The sequence below is a fragment of the Lepisosteus platostomus genome, chromosome 10 (assembly GCF_059453375.1).
Source record: "Lepisosteus platostomus isolate fLepPlt1 chromosome 10, fLepPlt1.hap1, whole genome shotgun sequence".
NCBI lineage: Eukaryota > Metazoa > Chordata > Actinopteri > Semionotiformes > Lepisosteidae > Lepisosteus > Lepisosteus platostomus.
Window position 1 is genome coordinate 17,156,228 of NC_142620.1, and position 17,073 is coordinate 17,173,300.

A 17,073-nucleotide genomic window follows, 5' to 3' on the forward strand; every position below is an offset into this window, starting at 1 on the left:
TTGGCTCTATTAACAAACAAGAACATTTAATGTAATGAAAATGGAAAACAAAGTCAGAAAAATTGTATACAGTTACGTGTACTGAACAATCCAGGCTCAGCTTCCTTTTTGAAATACTGTAAAATTTGTAAAGAATTACTAAGAAACCAATTGTCTGGTTTTTAACTTGACATGACAGTTTCTGTTCATCTTCATGGGTAAAAAAAACACCCAAGAAGTATGTTTTTTGTCTTGGGATCCAGTGTGATCCACCATTTGCCATTTCATTATTATTGTTCTGGATACACATTTTCTACCAAATATGTTTTAACTGCAAGATTGCTACATTTTCAGGAGACTCCTTACTCTTTTTCATACTTCATACTTCAGTAGAGCCAAGTCAGCCCTTTAGTTTCCATAGATTAAGGATATAACCCAATGAGGTAGTGGTGTCATTCTCATCTGTAAATTGGAGAAGCTGCTGGGTGGAAGGTGCAGGCAATGGAACAACACGGAAAAAGAAAATTACAGCATTGTGCCATTTAAAAAGACCACAGGAGTTAATATTGTGGGTTTATGCATGTTAGTTAAGCTTGCAAGTGTGAATGTGAAATTGACTGGATTAGAGGTGTTTCTTGTTGTACAGTAGGTGATTTATTGAAGGCTGCATGGTCCTTGGTTTAAAAAAAGACTTTATTAAGAAATTCCCAGTATAAGTGCTGGTTCTACCACTAGTGTTCTGTGCATCTCTCCCTGTGTGAGTCATTGAACCTCTCTGAGCTGCAGCGTTGAGACCACTTGTGAGTGTCATTACTGCAGGAGTTGTAAAAGAACATTTTATCCCTCTTCTCTCTGTCGGTTGCTTGTGTTAAAATTGCCTGCTTCACAACTACACATTTTAATCAAGCTGTCTTTTAAAGTAAATTTAGTCTATTTTTTTTAACTTATACACCTGTTTATTTTAGAATCACCAGTGGCATGACTCACATTGGGAGGGAGAATGTTGAGGTATACAGTATGCACCTCTGACCTGCCCATCTATCAGCCATTTGTCCTTGGACACACTGCATTCACTGCTGTGATATACAGGAGGTTCAGCAGGAGAGGTGTATCTCTCAGTGGCCTCAGATACAGTGAGTAGTGCCTGTAGATAGTGCCTGTAGATAGTGCAGAAGTCCTAGGTCTTGCTGCTTCGGTGAGACAGGAGACAGGAGAGCCCTGGTAGACTAATCCAATCCCTAGCTGAGACAATTGTGCACTTGCTTGCAATTGGCTACTAAACATGACCCAGGCTTGAGTGCTGCTTGTTTTCATCATTTAGAAGGCAATAATCTTCAGCAGCGAATTATCTCAGTCAGTATTTTGATTTTTGACAGATCCTTTTTTTAAGTTTTGAAGGTTTGTTTAAATATGGACAGATGTCTTCAAAACAGGCACTGCACATTCAAAAATGTACACAACCACCACGCATTTGAGATATCTGAAATTATCAAGTCATTTGGAGACTAAGTTTTTTAAATGAATTCAGTGCAATAAGACATGAACTATTGGTGTCTTAATAGCTAGTTTCTCAAAATATTTTCAGCAGTGCCAGCAGCTCCATGTGGTACCATTCAGAAAAACAATTGAATGAAACCCCTGCTTTTTTGGAATGTGGATTCTTTTATTTGTTTTCCTCTCAGTTGTGTCGAACAAGAACGTGGAGTATGCTTGCTGTGCTGAGGGACCAGACTGATTGTAAGAACGCACACTGGAATTTTATTTAGCACAGCGGGTCAGGGCAAATTTCTTCTTTATCTGTGGAGCTGGTGGAGCTGGCAGGCTCTTGCGTTCCTAGGAGACAGCTTTGATTTTGACTGCACATGACAACACAGTTCAGGTTTATTAAAATGCCTACTTATGTGCTAGAGCTTTTATCAAGCTACATAATTTTAGTACTTCGTGGCCATTTTTGGACCATTCTGATATTAAACCAGAAACAGCAGATCGGCAGTGCATAGTGTAGCTGTGTACTTTTATTCTTTGATGTTGGTAATTGTGCTCTGAGTATTTCACGTTCTTCATCTTCTTCATTTATAGAACTTTATTCAAACCCATCCATCCCAGAATATGAGCTTTAGTACATTAATGGTAGCTAAGCAGCAGATACAGTACTCGGTCTATACCAAACATTTAGGAAATGCACTTAAAGCAAAGAGGTAGTCACCATAGCACCCTCCACTGAAAACACACTTGTCCAGCCTCCTTTCTTAGGTTAACATGTTTCAAGTGAACATGAAATTGTAAAATTATTTTTTACATTTAAACATGTCTTGTAGAAACAGCTACATGTTGATGTTCCAATCTAGCCTAGCATGGAACTTGATAGCCACTCGCTTGCTACATTTCATCAATGGCTATGCTGTATGGAAAGGGTAATGTGCCAAATCCATTATCAGCTTACAAAAATAGGTTTTATGCAAAATAATTTAAATGCTGAAATAGCTGTGTCATGATGGCTCAACTTTGATAGTGTTCTAAAATGGTTTTCATTTGTCTTTTTAGCCTACCACAAATGATTTATTCAGTAGTTTCTGTGCATAGGTGGGACCCTAGGGCTTAGATGGCATTTAGTTTCCTTATTATTGTACATAACACATCATCTGTTTAACATAATGCAGATGTAGGACAGCAAAAAAGCTTTTCTCTCCCAACAGTTAATGTTTTGATGACAGGTTTTCCACTAACATCATATCAACCAGAGACTGACACTTATTTTTGTGCCAAATCACCTTTCTCTACTTGAACCTTATACAGTTAAATATTATCTAAAATCCATCAAGCTCTTATTTCTCTTTTTGATGTACTACTGTTTTTTTCATGGAAACATTACTCAGGAAAACATTTTAAGAGTGAGTACACATACCTGGCTTTTTTAAATAAGAATACCTACTGTATATAGCAGAAATTCCTATAGGAAATGTTTTTCAGCTTTGTCCATTTTAAGGCAAAAATGTAGCATGTAATGAATTCCTATTAATTTCCTGTTCTGTTGCTATATGTAAATATAAGTAGGTGTGGGGGAAGGGTCATTATAGTAGGGTTACAGAAGACACCATTCTATGTTGGTGGCCCCAACATGAGTGCCGGCCACCCATTTCATTATTACTTGAGATGCTGAATTATTTTTGAGCCCGTCTGTGCAGTTTGGGTCACTGTTCTTTTGCTTTGTGTCCGTGCAGGATGCTAAGAGGGTTTTAAACGAGGCCCCTGAAGATGAGTGTGACGTCATGGTTCCTGGTGAGCAGCTTGGGCATCCGCCACCGGCTCCCACGAGAGATGATTTTCGTGGGCCGCGAAGACTGTGAGCTCATGCTGCAGGTCAGTGTCTCGTGGGCTTCTCTCCACACTAATGTGACCCTGCCGAGCACACAGCCGCTGTACAGGAGACAGGTGTTTGTCTCAAACCAATACTGCAGCCTCCGGGGAACCTGAACTCCAGGGAACAGTGACAGGAAAAATGATTTTTTTTTTTCCTTTTTGGGACTTACACTTCAAATAAAAGCCAACAGCAACAGGATTGGTAGGACTGATGGGAAATACTAGTGGCAACACAGTGATCATGGCTGGAACAGATTTTAGATTTGTAGAGGTCGAAGGGTGGGGCTTTGTAGGTAAAGACAATTCTTTTTGTGTTCCATTTGAAGCCCTATTATTAGTTTTATCCCTGTATGTTTCCAAAATCATTGTTCTTCAAACAGTGCAATTAAACTGTTTACAGTACAAATGGTGTTAATGGCAGCGTTTAAGAAAATAACTTTTATTTATGATTGAGTGTACATAAGTGTACTGTTGGCTTTAAAAGACTGACACTAATGTATTGAAATTACATGCGATTTCCATGTGAACCACGAAAAGAAGATGGATGTCAAATTTATTCACAATTCTACTGGAAAAGGAACTGCCGGAGAGTGCAGTGCTAGTGGGAGAATGGCTTCTGACAAGACTTCATTAAGAGACATAAAATCAAATGGACAAAGAACACACTATTGTCTTCCCTGTATCTGCAGTACAGTGAGAGTCACAATGAACAACCAGAAAAGAGAAGGTTTCTGGAGCTGAAACTGTAAATAATATGTACTTAATTATTTTTTCTTAGCTGTTTTTTACATAAAAATGTATTGTTATATGTTAATAGTGCGATAAAGGACCATTTCGCCCTTGGTGTCTAGAAGGTATGACACAAGCAAGTCTTTAACTTTATGGTGTGAATTAGGTTTGAAGAGATGCTTCAGTCTGAAGAGATATTTAGTAGACTTTCCTATGAGAGGTCTTGATAGAAAATAGAAAGAGCTGTTAATGGAAGATTATTTCGTTAACAGGGCTACACTTAAGAGATGCAGCTATTACATAATCAGCTGTCACATTGTTGAGCTTAATTTATGACTTGGGGACTTGGTAAACGAATTAAAATTTGAATTTGGTCCCTTTGATCACAGAGGTAGCAGTATATATCTGAGGGTAGTGTGGGCTGTATTTCTGTCTGTCAAGGAAATATCATTTGTTATTGCACAATAACTAGAACTAGATTTGTGGAGTTAAATTGTTAAATGTATATATGTTTGCTGCGGCACAGAGATTCATACAGACTGGACAATCTTAATATTCAAGATACACAGGAGAAACTGCTGGTTGCCATTAGCAACCATGGAATATATTTATATAGGAAAAAAATCAGAGTAGTTCTGAAAGGCTTAATATAAAGGTCTGTTTCTCCACCAAAAAGAATCTTTTCTTGTTCATATTTTTATAACCTTAAATTAAGAACATGTTGTTCTCTGCGTAACTGCAGTTTAATTTAGCTTTCTAGTTGGGTAATGTAGTTTGTTTTTTTTATTTTGAGATGTGAGAAGGCTTACCTTTTTGTACTGATTTAAAAGCATTTGTAAAGTTGTTTATAATTTCTTCACAGTTTGTGGTTTGCAAAGAATTTGACTAACCTCTATTCTGTGGTATGTTTAATTCTAAAGCTTTTGTTCTGTCCTGTTCGGGCCATTTTTGTAGACTAACCTCAGACCCACCCTTTTCTTATAATGGATATCATGGCCTCTTAAGAGACTTGAGCTTTATTCCTGGCTTTTGCATACAGAAGCAATGTGTTAGCCTACTGTGAAAGGAGCCTTTGGTGTCATACCATTAGAAGCCACGTCAACCACCTTTTTTCTTTCATAAAGTGCTCACTATTATAGTTGATTTTATGGCATTGTGCAGTGCGGGAGAACTGAACTGCACATGTATACAGACTTATCACCCACAGGTGTGGCCTTTGCATTGTTACTAAGACAGCTGATATGCTTTTTCTTAGCAGGGTAGCTTTTAGATTCTAGCCAGTGGTTTTAATTCTTTAAACCCATTCAACAATTGCAAGTCATAATTGAAAATATTCCAACAAATGGATGAAGATATCTTCCCCATGATAATCATAACTTTGGGGCATGATTTCAGTCTTTCACCATTGTGTTTTTTTAATGGGACTGGTTATCCAACCACCAGTTTTCAACACCTAGGATTTGATGTTAAAAATTACATTTCTAAAACTTAGGCTGTTTTACATTTAAAGTGTGTTCATTTTTAGCTGTAACTATTAATTCAATGTTCTTAATCTTTGAGCGATGTTGGGAATTTCATGTATGATGTCTTGTACTTGGGTTCTGACACCAGGGCAAAAAGAGTGTCAGTCTCTTTCTGTGAAATAGACCTAGAAAACCTCAGATCTTTGAAATAAAGGGGATTAATTAAGAAGCCTTTCGGATGAATTGGTACTCTGATGTCCTCCTCTTATTCCCTGCTTTGAAGTTGCAGATGAGGGGGTTTAAGTGGTTAATGACTGGAGGCAGTGCCAATACTGTCGGGTTTTAATTGTTGTTGTTTGTTTAATGTGCTGCATGCTAATGAGGAATTCCCATTTTCCAAGTTTTTTTTAGTTCTGTGAAGTTCACGTCTGATAAAGAGACATTTTTGTCATGTATTACAGTTTAGAATCTACACAATTACACTACGGTATTTACTAGAATCAGCCAGGAGACTGAAGAAATTGCTGTATTAAGTGCGTGGGAGGTATTTCTAACAGCGTTTATTTACCCCTCATAATGTAAAATCTATTTTTTTCACCATACAAGTCCAATAGATGGTCAGCATACATTCAAAATGTGATGTCCCTTATGTACTGTCCTGGTTTTTTTTTGTCATGAATTACATCACCAGGTTGCCCTTTTCAAATTTGTTCTGATGACTTGGCCGTAATACCTTTCATTTAATACTCATGCGCAATAATAATGTTACATGTGTTAACTTAAAAAAGATGTGCATTCAATTATTTTTAAAGTATTTTAATATATAGACAGCATTTACCCTAATTATTAATTATGCGGTGCTAACAGGTTGGTGTCAGTAGATGAGACACTTTGAAAACATAAAAGATTATGACACTCTTGGTACTTACTTTCCAGGTTTTTGCAAACAGATTTTTTATTTTATCTGAGGTTTAGGGGTATTGCGATTGCTAATTTTATAATTCGCTAAAGTCTGTCAGGAGCCTCTGTTGGCCAGTTTTACCAGAACTTGAAGGATACAGGACAAGATAACATTTTGTCAAGGAGATACATGAAACTGCCCTGGAACTGCTGCCCTGAGTCAGAATCTGCAGAACTGTGGCTACATTCATAGTATTAGATGTGTCTTCTATGTGACAGTATTGGTGGCAGACTGTTTACCTTTTGGCTTCAGCATTCGTTGGCCTACTTGTGTGCAAAATAACTTGCGCGTTAATTTGTCCTTTTTAATGTACATTTGGAATTGGTCATTTTTCAGTTACTTTTATATCCATACATTTTGGAATTGACAGTACAATATATTTATAGCATTACAGCTGCCACTCCTGTTCAGGTTGGATACATGTAAATCTGCTCCTCTGAACTGCCTACCTACAGAGCTGTTCCTCATTTAACATTCTGTGAGCTCCACTGTTCCTGATAGGAGAGTTCATATCTGATTGGGGAGTGTCTCTCACTAACATCACTGCAAGCCAGCAGGGTCCTGGCAAATTACAGGTCAGGTGTGTGGCAGAAAGATGAGGGAAGCCTGGGTGACTAACTTAGCTGTGAATTTTGCTCATAGTTACCAAGTGTTTTGGCCTAGTATACAGTAGATTAGTGGTATTGGGAACATAGGTATGTAGCAGTGGTTGAGCCAGTCTGGACAAGGACAACAGCATCTATAAACTTAGGTTTTACTTAGATATGAGATATGTATTCTGTAATGAGTAGACCAGTAGATTAAAGCTTTGTGGCATAAACCTGTTTAGTCTAGTCTACTGCGGTATAAAGAGTGGTTCCACCCAGAGGAAAGCACTGCCCAGTGAAAAAATGAAATATCGCACTGGATATCATTATTTGCATCACAACTGTTGAGAAGCAATTCTGTTTGCTGCAGATGCATAGTAATATGTATGAGACATTCACATGAAGGCGATGAGATTTAAGGAGACTTCATATGTAGGTTTTCACATCACACATCTTTTAGACATTATGCTGTTTTGATCATAATAAAATAAGGAGGTAAAGGTATAATCATGATAAGAAAATGTATTTTTAAGTTCACAAATTAATTAGTACCAATTGCAGGGAAAGATATTTCTATTATTTTTCAGTAGGTGCTGCCTACAAAGTGCTACTAATTAAGAATTGGATTGTCAATATATACAGAGTTTTGTATGGAAGTTGTGATTATCTTAATATTGAAGGAGGATTCAATTTTGACTATTAATAGTAATATTTTGCCAAATGATACTAAAACTGGCTTTGTGAATGAGGAAACTTAACATTATTTAGTAAAGGGAATGTTTTGTGGTACAAACAAGTCTTTTGCTTCTCTGGAGACAATACTAGAATCACTAGAATTTGAAAGCTTTGGTACAGCCACAACACAAGAGACCATCCAGTAGAACATGCATAACACATGACATCATTCTTAAATAATGAATTGTCAGGCTGCAGGATTTATTGATATACAGTACTTACTCTGCAGAAAAATACTCGTCAAGCACTGACTGCAGCTGACTGCTCATTGTGTCATGCAAAATGCAGAAGGAGCCTTGTCACATCTACTGTTTCACCTTGGTTTTTATGAGAATATCCTGGAGTTTGAAAGTGTGTATGAAGAATAGATCAGAGGTGTTACCATAGTGGACTGGCATTTTTCCCTATCTTTGCAGTGAGAGCCACCACACAGTATGAAGAAGAATTGATTTTCATTGCTTGACAATTGCTATGATAGCACCATGGTAATTTTTTTTCAGCATTCATAATGCTGCAGGCTGAATCCCTGAGGGCTGCAGCTATAGCACAGCTTTCCTAGTGAAACATTTGTAATGTACGTTTTATTTCAATAGCGTTTAGAGTGGCTCTAGAACAACAGATTCTGGATACAGAAGTAATAGCAGAATATATTATAGACTGAAAAACTATACAACAGTATTTTAGCAAGTGAGAAATGCAATAAATATGGTGATATATGCTATGAACTGCTGGAGTAACCTGTATTCATGGCTTTGTGTCAGTCTATTTGAAAAGTATTTAATACATATTAAGTGTCCTAAGAATATGATCCTTTAGATGGATTAAATTAAATGCTACAATATATAACATTAAAATTCATACAAAGTCGACTTACAGGCAGGCAGTTGAGAGCACAAATTATGATATTTAATATAAATTTAGTTTTAGATTGAAAAATTCTAATAGCATTAGAATTAATAGAATTATTATAACAATTAAAATGGAATAGGTGAATAAGCAGTATCACAGGCATTTGGTACCTATTTTCTTTCTGAGGGAGATACCTTATGTCTACTTCCTCTATTACTAAAGTATAGGTATCTTGCAGTGTCTTTTTAACAGACTTCAGCAGTAAACGGTGGTAATAAACTTGGTACTGTACTTTATGCTGAATCGTACTTAGTTTCCAGTCATTTTACTGTTACATAAGACATTTAAGCATCCTTCCTGTTAATGCTCTAACGAAGTGCTAGTGTACACATTCTCTCCTTTTAAAGATTCCTTTCTGTTCATCCTATAATCTTTCTAAAGCTTTATTACACAAGTCTTTCTCTGGTTCTTTTCATCAAAAAACATGTTTACTTTATCAGAAAATCTCCATGTGTTTGCATACTTAATTTCAGCCGTAGTTTATTTTAATTTTCAGTGCTACGGATTAATTTGCCTTTGATTCACTATGATAGTCAGGCCAGAGCTTTCAGTGACTTCCTGTTGGAAATGGCATGGAATTTATCATTTGGGAGTATGCCATTTTTTTAATTGTGCGTTAAATTGGTAATAGTGCTTCGTATACAGTGTTATTTATCACATTGTATAAATTATATCTCACTGCTCATCATTGTTTTATGCTCTTTAAGTCAAAGATCTCCAGAAGAGAAATATTAAATTACAATAATTATTGTTAGTATTTATAATCATTCCTTACATTCTTTTGGAAACTCCTCTCAAAGTGCTGTATGGGTAATTAGTACTTCCCTCCATCACCACCAATGTGTTGTCCCCACCTGGATGATACGATGGCAGCCAAAGTGCTCCAGTACACTCACCACACATCAGCTATCAGTAGGGAGGAGAACAGAGTGATGAAGCCAATTCATGGATGGGGATTATTAAGAGCCCATGATTGGTAAAGCCCAGAAGGAAATTTGGCCAGGACATTGGGATAACACCCCCAGTTAATAGTAATAGTTAAAAGTAAACAAATGAATAATACATCTTTATATAATTTGCTTTTTTCTAAAAGCCATTGCTTTAAACTAAAAGAATGTGCATATCTGTGTGCAAAAAGTAATCTAAATTTACATCTTATATTACATATTTGTAAACCCATAGCTCCTTACCTAAAATATTCTTTGTATTGTTTGAGCAAAAATTCAAGCTTGCCAGTAAGTTCTGTGCCAGTCTTTTTGGCTCTACTGCCAGGTGGTAGCTTTCAATTTAGGGAAATGACAAGTAAGCAAAAATGGTTGGTAGTAATGGTAGTAATTAAATTCAGTTATTTTCTACCCATCTAAAGTGTATTGCATTTGCCCATATGATATTTGGACTAATCGTGTGTTAGGAATTCCATGTTAATATACTGGGCCGATTTCACTGTCTTCTGCATCGGGGAAAAACAATATGCAAGTGATTCCTTATTTAAATTTCAGATATCTCTTGCTATGCTTATCGAATATATATTAAAACTTTTCTTGTACTGATTTTCTTTTGTTCCTTCTTGAAGCAGTCACTCTTGAGAGAATTGTCAGTTATGCTTAAGAGCAAGTGTTTACAAAGCTTTACATTTGCTCTCAGGTTATTGATTTGGGAAAGGCATCACCTGTTGTATGTGGGGGTTGGGGTTTTGGTAAATTGTGATGGGTGGGGGAAGTGTGCAGAAAAAGCAAAATTTGCTTTAATCAGGTTTTTTGTTTAAGGTATCGGGGTTTAGGGAAAGGTCTAAGCGACACTGTCCTTGTTTAAGAAGTGTAAGCACTGACACAGGAAGAAGAAAATAGGGACATTATAATCCAAATGCGTTCTTTGATTTAAAACAAGTTAATCTGAGCTGTTTCAGTACCTGTGTGAGATTTAAAAGTGCACTTTATCCACTTCTCTTTCAGGACACAGTAATACTCCAGGGTTTGTCGATTTTAAACAGGCTTCAAGTCTGTAAGCAGGCAGTCTAAATCAAGTGATCAATAAAATATTAAATATCCCTCCACTTAAATGGTGATCTTGAAAGCAAAGAAGAAAAGGTTTAGCTGATCATATTTTTAGTTTTTTAATGGATAGACTGACATTAGTGGGTTTATATTTTTTTCTTATTCTGTGGTATTTTTTCTTTTCACTGGAAAAAATAACTGGTCATATTTTTTCTTTGTTGTATCTGGCCTAAAGAGATGGGTGCAAATTTGATAAACATCTGTTGTGAAAAATCAGTGTATCATAAGCTAAACTGTGATATACTGTGTAGAGTTTGCACTAATTTCTGGTACAGTTGCACACAGTGTACAGTATTCACCTTTTCTGAACAGGCAGTATTTTCTCTTGCAATTTCAGGAAATGGTTTATTTAATTAATGTGAGGGATCATCTAAATAAAATGGATCTAAATCCTTTGAAGTCATTATCGCCTCACTTTGTTATATTGGTTCTCTGTTTGATAGCTGTTCTAATTTTTTATTAATTATTAAATTGGTCATCGTTATTGTTGTCTTTGATATTTTGGTGAATGTTGCCTGCACTGGGGAAGGGATGCCCTGCAGGTTGCTGCTCAGTTTCTAATGAGGGGAGGTGAAGCAGAAGGGTCATTAGAATGCTCTTGTCTTTTCAGTCCCGCAGTGTTGACAAGCAGCACGCTGTCATCAACTACGACTTGGCCACAGATGAACATCTTGTGAAGGACCTGGGGAGTCTCAATGGGGTAAGCAGGGAGAGATGCTGAGTACACAAAGCATTTCTTCTTTATAATAACCAGGCTCACCGGAGGAGAAGAAATTGAGATAATTTTGTGCTGTTTGTACTTTTCATTCTGGGGTTTGTTTTGTATTTATACAGTACCACTCCAGTCAGCTGTCAGCTGTTTATATTTCTTCACAGCAGGGAAACTTGCAATTACACTGTACAGGGACAGGCGAAAAAAAGAATGTTTATGAATGGTTCTTCCAGAAATTACATTAGTTCGTCTTCAAAGTGCATATCTCGCTCATTCACTCAAGACTTGTGAAGAACATTATGGAATGATAGTTTTTTTTTTGTTGAATTCAACAACGAAAATGGAAAACAAGACTACTATTACAACACCTTAAAACACAGCTAGCGTGTCCAGACAGAATGACCTCATGTAAATTCTGCCCCTGACCTTTTTGGCTATTTTGTGTTGTCTTCTCTGTGGTGCATCAATTTAGACATTTCAGTTTGTTGTAGATGTGGGATGGCTGCAAACCATCGTTAAATCTGAGTGCAACCCAAGCAGTGAATGGGACACCAAAACTGTGTGTGGGTAGTAGAGAGGTCTCTATTACAATATTGCAGACACCAGACAGTCCTGTGCTTCACTGTCTTTACCAGCAGTCTCACTCAAGTGCTCAAGTGGCCACATTGTACTGCCACTGGATTACATAATGATCCCCTAATGATGTAATCCACCATGCAAATACTTTTCAGATGTCACTGGCAGACTATAATTTATGCTAAGAGGAGAAAAGCAGCAAAGCACTGTAGATAAACCTTATACTGGTGTGAGGATTAAGATAAGAACATTGCCTGAATGGTGGTTCTTTTGTTAATGATTCGACTGGCATCGTTCTTCGCAGCAACTTACAAGGGTTACAGAAAAGTAAAAACAATTTTTGGTTTAATTTTACAGTAACAAGATGTGTCAAGTATCAAGGTGAAAGTTAATAATCAGTAGGCTTGTTGTTCTGTTTCCTATTTACTGCAATTAACATATTGAAAATGTTGTTCCATGGGACAGTCCATGCCTAAATGGTGATCCTATATGTGTATAAACTGTTTTTTTGTCCCCCCACAGACGTTCGTTAATGATTTAAGAATTCCTGACCAGACCTACATAACGCTCAAGCTTGGCGATGTCATACGATTTGGATACGATATCCTTTGCAACATATTTTAATAGTTGGTTTTTGTTTGTTGCTTGTTTTGGCTCAGAAAGATTTCTGTAGTATATTACTGGTTCACAGGCTCATTTGGATATTTTGATTTACTGCTAGAGTTGTTTCCCATTGATACTATGGAGTTAGTTTTAGAAAATGACATTTGATGAACCACAATCTTTCTTTGCTTATGTAATCTGCATTATTGTACATTCACACTGAACCAAAAAAAAAAAACAAACACATTTTGTCCTTCAAAACGAAAAATGTTGGAAAGAGACAGACTATGACCGAGACACAAATCTCTGACAAAATGTTAATCCTCTATGGTTTAGCCAGAGGGCTTTAGATTATGTTGGCCGCTGAATCTAAAAGCTTTTGCATGTACAGTATGAAGCCCAAAGCTTAAAAATACAGTTTAAATAAATGTGAGGAAAAGATGTTTCTATTCATTTGCACAGCAGGATTAGTTGCATTCATTGTTTGAAATCAAGAAACCTAAAGTTGCTTTTCCCCTCATTACATTCTGCTGGTGTAATTGGCTTTAAAAAACGTATACAGACCACAGCTATGAATCATTTTTTGGATCGGTTATTTCCATATATGCGGCATATGATCATAAGCAACCCTTGGTGTGCCACTAAGAGAGCTTCTGAATGTTATTAAGAAATTGAATTTTGCTTCTTCTTCAGGATAATTATAATTCTGCCTGTTTACCTTTAGTAGGTTTTAGCTTTTGGTAACAATAGAGCCTGCAATGCAAGCTTTTGAAAAATAAAAGCATGCAGATTGTTATGTCGTTTTGTTTCAGGATGAGGAAGAAAAAACAACGTGAGGCTACTTTGTAAGATTTAGAAAAGCCGATGTCCCTTTAGTGTTAGCTTCTTACATGTGTTTTCGATCATCATATTTCTTTTCAAAGTAACTATACAATGATGCATTTTCCTCCATGCTTTATTAATCATGTCTTCTTTGTGGTTATGACTCTTTACGTTCACATTTATAGTTTTCTTAACATAGCTGTTACATCCCCATGTCTATGTATTAGAAAGGAGTCAGCACAGGGTTCCTGAAGAGGCCCTCAAGGTAGGCGTTCTGTTGCAATATTGTGCGTATGCATTTATTTTCTATGCCAGTCTATACCAGTCTAGCCCTTAGTGGGGATTTCCTGGCTGCTGTGATTTCTGCTCTCGAAACAACAGCTGACAGCTTTCAAGGGCCAAGCCAGATTATAAACTAAAGAGCAAATTAAAAAAAAACAGACTTCTTACCCCTCCCACTCCCATTCACTTGATTAGGTTTGCCACAGATTAAGATAAGTCTCTGGTTGGATCTAACATGTGGAGCTGGTAGCAGCAGAAACAAATAACGGACTCTCAAAATAAAGAAAGTTGCCAGGCTGTTTAGAATGTCTGTCTGGATTTCCCCAGTGTTTGCAATCTGTCATTTGATGGGGGAAGATTTGGTTTTGTATTACTGAGTCACCATTCTCATGGATATTGTTTTCAGACCAGATTTTGAGTTGAACAGACTCTGTTACAATGCCTCATTTCATAGTTTCTACCTACTTTAGGACACAAGAATGTTTTTGGTAATGCACGGACCAGATAACCTATTAACTGAAACCTGTTTATTCTTTGTTCAGAAATCATTAAAAATACATTTTCTAAAACAGTGAAAGTGCTCTTGCCTGATTAAGCATTATGTAACTCCCTCCCTCACTTTTGAATTTCAAACATTTGTCACTGCTTTGAGCTTCTGGACCTGTAAATCTTGGTGAAGCACAGAACATTGTCAGTATAAAATGTGTCCATTTTTCAAGCCTAGGCTAAAATTTGGAATCCTAGACATTTGTGTAGATGTCTTTAATGGTACTGTGTGGTAAAGTGTTTATTACTCGTGCAATGAATAGTTCATTGCCTGTGCTGAGCAAGAATGCAGAGTTTACTACGGATTTGGATAAGAACTGGGAAAAGGAGACTATCATGTGTCCTTTCTCAGCACTCAGATGCACTGACTCTTGGTCTTCACCACTCTCGTTTCAGCATGAGAAGTACACAAGCCAGCTTCAGATGAGCGTGAAGGGGCCTGAGGGCACGAAGACTGAGCACTCTGACGAGAAGGCAGGAGGTTTAGATTCCTCCCGGTGTAAACTGGAGAAAGGAGAACGCAAATGCCCGTCAGGTAACTTCATATACCTTACTGCTGCTGCTTCAAAATTGGCTACCAACTCCTTTGCGCTGTTGAGAAATACCGAGTTTACTTCGAGTTTTGAATGGCTGCCAGCTAATTGACCTGTTCGTGTAATTGATACTTGCCTTGTCAGTAATTACACACTGGAGCCTTCTTCACACACCTGAAGAAGGCTCCACGGCCGAAACGTTGTGTTTTCTTTCTTCTTTTTTTCAGCATGGAATAAACCTATTACTTGTTCCTTTGCAGCCTATGCATGCTGACGCAGCTACCCACCTGAACTACTTGTCAGTAATTAATCTTGGATATCAAGCCCTTATGTGTTTTTGGGGAGCCAGTATTAGGAAAATGCTTACCACTCTGTTGTAATCTTGGAACAACATCTTTTAGCATTGTTTGTTTTTTCTTGTTTCTGAAAGCTAAGTTTTATTGTGCTTCTTACATTACAGAGCTGCAATTTTATTTTATTTACTATAAATGCATTTCAGTTCTAACATTTTTAAGGTGCATTTAAATTTTAAATTCAATCTTAGAATATACGACAAGTAATAAGCGGAATTAAAATGCAACAAATGTGAATTGATACCAAAAACATTTGTTTTTTAAGTTCCAATATATATTTATATACCACTTTAAGGCAGAAAGTGATCTCGAAAAAATGCCAATTTACAAAATGACACTAAATATATCTATGAGCAAAATGACTGATCCCGTCTTCTGTTAGTGAAGTTGACATAGGGTAGGTAATTATAGATGAAAATTATATGGGAAGCTTGACCTTGATAATGTTTGATTATAGCACAAGACGGTATTCATCAAACTTGTGATATTGCCATGGCTGAGAAGTTTGAAAGATCTTCCACCATGCTGAAGCATCTGAAATAGATATGTTCCTGGGTTTCTGAGCATAGATGTGCACTAATGCAGAACTGCTGTAGGCTTTTTAAAGGCATCACCGTTAGTCTAAGACCAAGAAAGGACCTGTATTATATAAAACATGTAGGTTGGTTTTGAATTTGTTTGAGAGTAGTCAGCTGTATATTTGGGTCTAAACGTTTTTCATTTGTTTTTGCTGAAAAAAAAACACAATTTCAACAGCAAATCTTTATTTCCTTTTAAGATAAAAAATATTTTTTATTTGTTTTCAATTAAACTTTTACCTATGTTTTTAGAAAGATACTGTATCTGAATTTGGAGTAGAATTCACCCAAGTTATAATAAATGTAAAACTGTAATCTCTTTATGAGTTAATGTAATGTGAAAGCTGTGCTTTCTTCCTTTTAGACATATACAGTGCCAGGGTGTACAAAGTTCTCACATAATATACAACTTTAAATAAAAAGTTAAGTTGTGATGTACTTCACATAACAATGACACATTGTACATTTGCGTTTTCCCTGCAGATTGTTGTTTACAGGGAAATATAACTAAAAATAAGTTTACACAGACAGGTTGTTTTTTTTAAATACTATGAAAATTATTTTTTTAGAGAAGACCACATCAACTGCAATGTGCACACTTTATAGAAGAGAGACCTTTGGCAGATACCTTTGATCCTGACTTCTGATGTGTTTAAGCAGAAATGGTGAAGTACTGACAAAAATGAAGGGTTACAGTATGGGTGTGCAGAGAGCAGCTCTTTCTATGTAAATTTTAAAGTCTGTTTCTTGGGCGACATCCTGTCATAATAATAGAATGTGCTGACAGCTGTCTGAGATAATAAGAAGTTGCACGTTTTTCTTTTTAACATCTGCTAGTTTTATTTTTAAGAACACTTTAAGCATCTGAATTCATTTTAGATTTTTCTGCTCTAAATATAATTCTCACCTGAAAGCATTGCCATTCAAGGAGTCTGTGAACCCTTTAACCTCCCATCACTGACCTAGGTCACACCTGGGAGCAGTTCACATTTACAGATCAAGACATCAGTCAAGGAGTTTATACAAATAAAGAAGTTCCTTGGTGTGTTCACACAGGTATGTCACATTGAGCTTAGACTTCTTGAACAGAAAATGACACAGTCCTCGTAGTGCTCTATGAAATTTTAAGAATGATCACTTTAGGATCATACCAGCTCACTCAGCTCACCAAGAGTTACTTACTGTATGTAAAATTCTCAGCTGAGGGTTTCGGTGGCCTGAATTTCAGATGTTATTCAATCAAATATCAGAAAAGCAATTACACCCACAATGGAGCATATTTGAGAACTAA

General features: G+C 36.6%; 1 protein-coding gene across 5 annotated transcripts in view; it reads left to right on the forward strand.

The window, feature by feature from the left end:
• Positions 1-17,073, forward strand: part of cep170ba (centrosomal protein 170Ba) — a 49,878-nt gene that overhangs the window by 2,486 nt on the left and 30,319 nt on the right. For all 5 annotated transcript variants that reach the window (XM_088648485.1, XM_088648486.1, XM_088648487.1 and 2 more), the window contains exons 2-6: positions 3,201-3,339; positions 11,388-11,477; positions 12,588-12,666; positions 13,697-13,755; positions 14,715-14,853. In XM_088648485.1, the coding sequence (XP_088504611.1) occupies positions 3,235-3,339; positions 11,388-11,477; positions 12,588-12,666; positions 13,697-13,755; positions 14,715-14,853 (472 nt within the window). In that variant the 5' untranslated portion in view covers positions 3,201-3,234. The remainder of the gene's footprint in view (positions 1-3,200; positions 3,340-11,387; positions 11,478-12,587; positions 12,667-13,696; positions 13,756-14,714; positions 14,854-17,073) is intronic.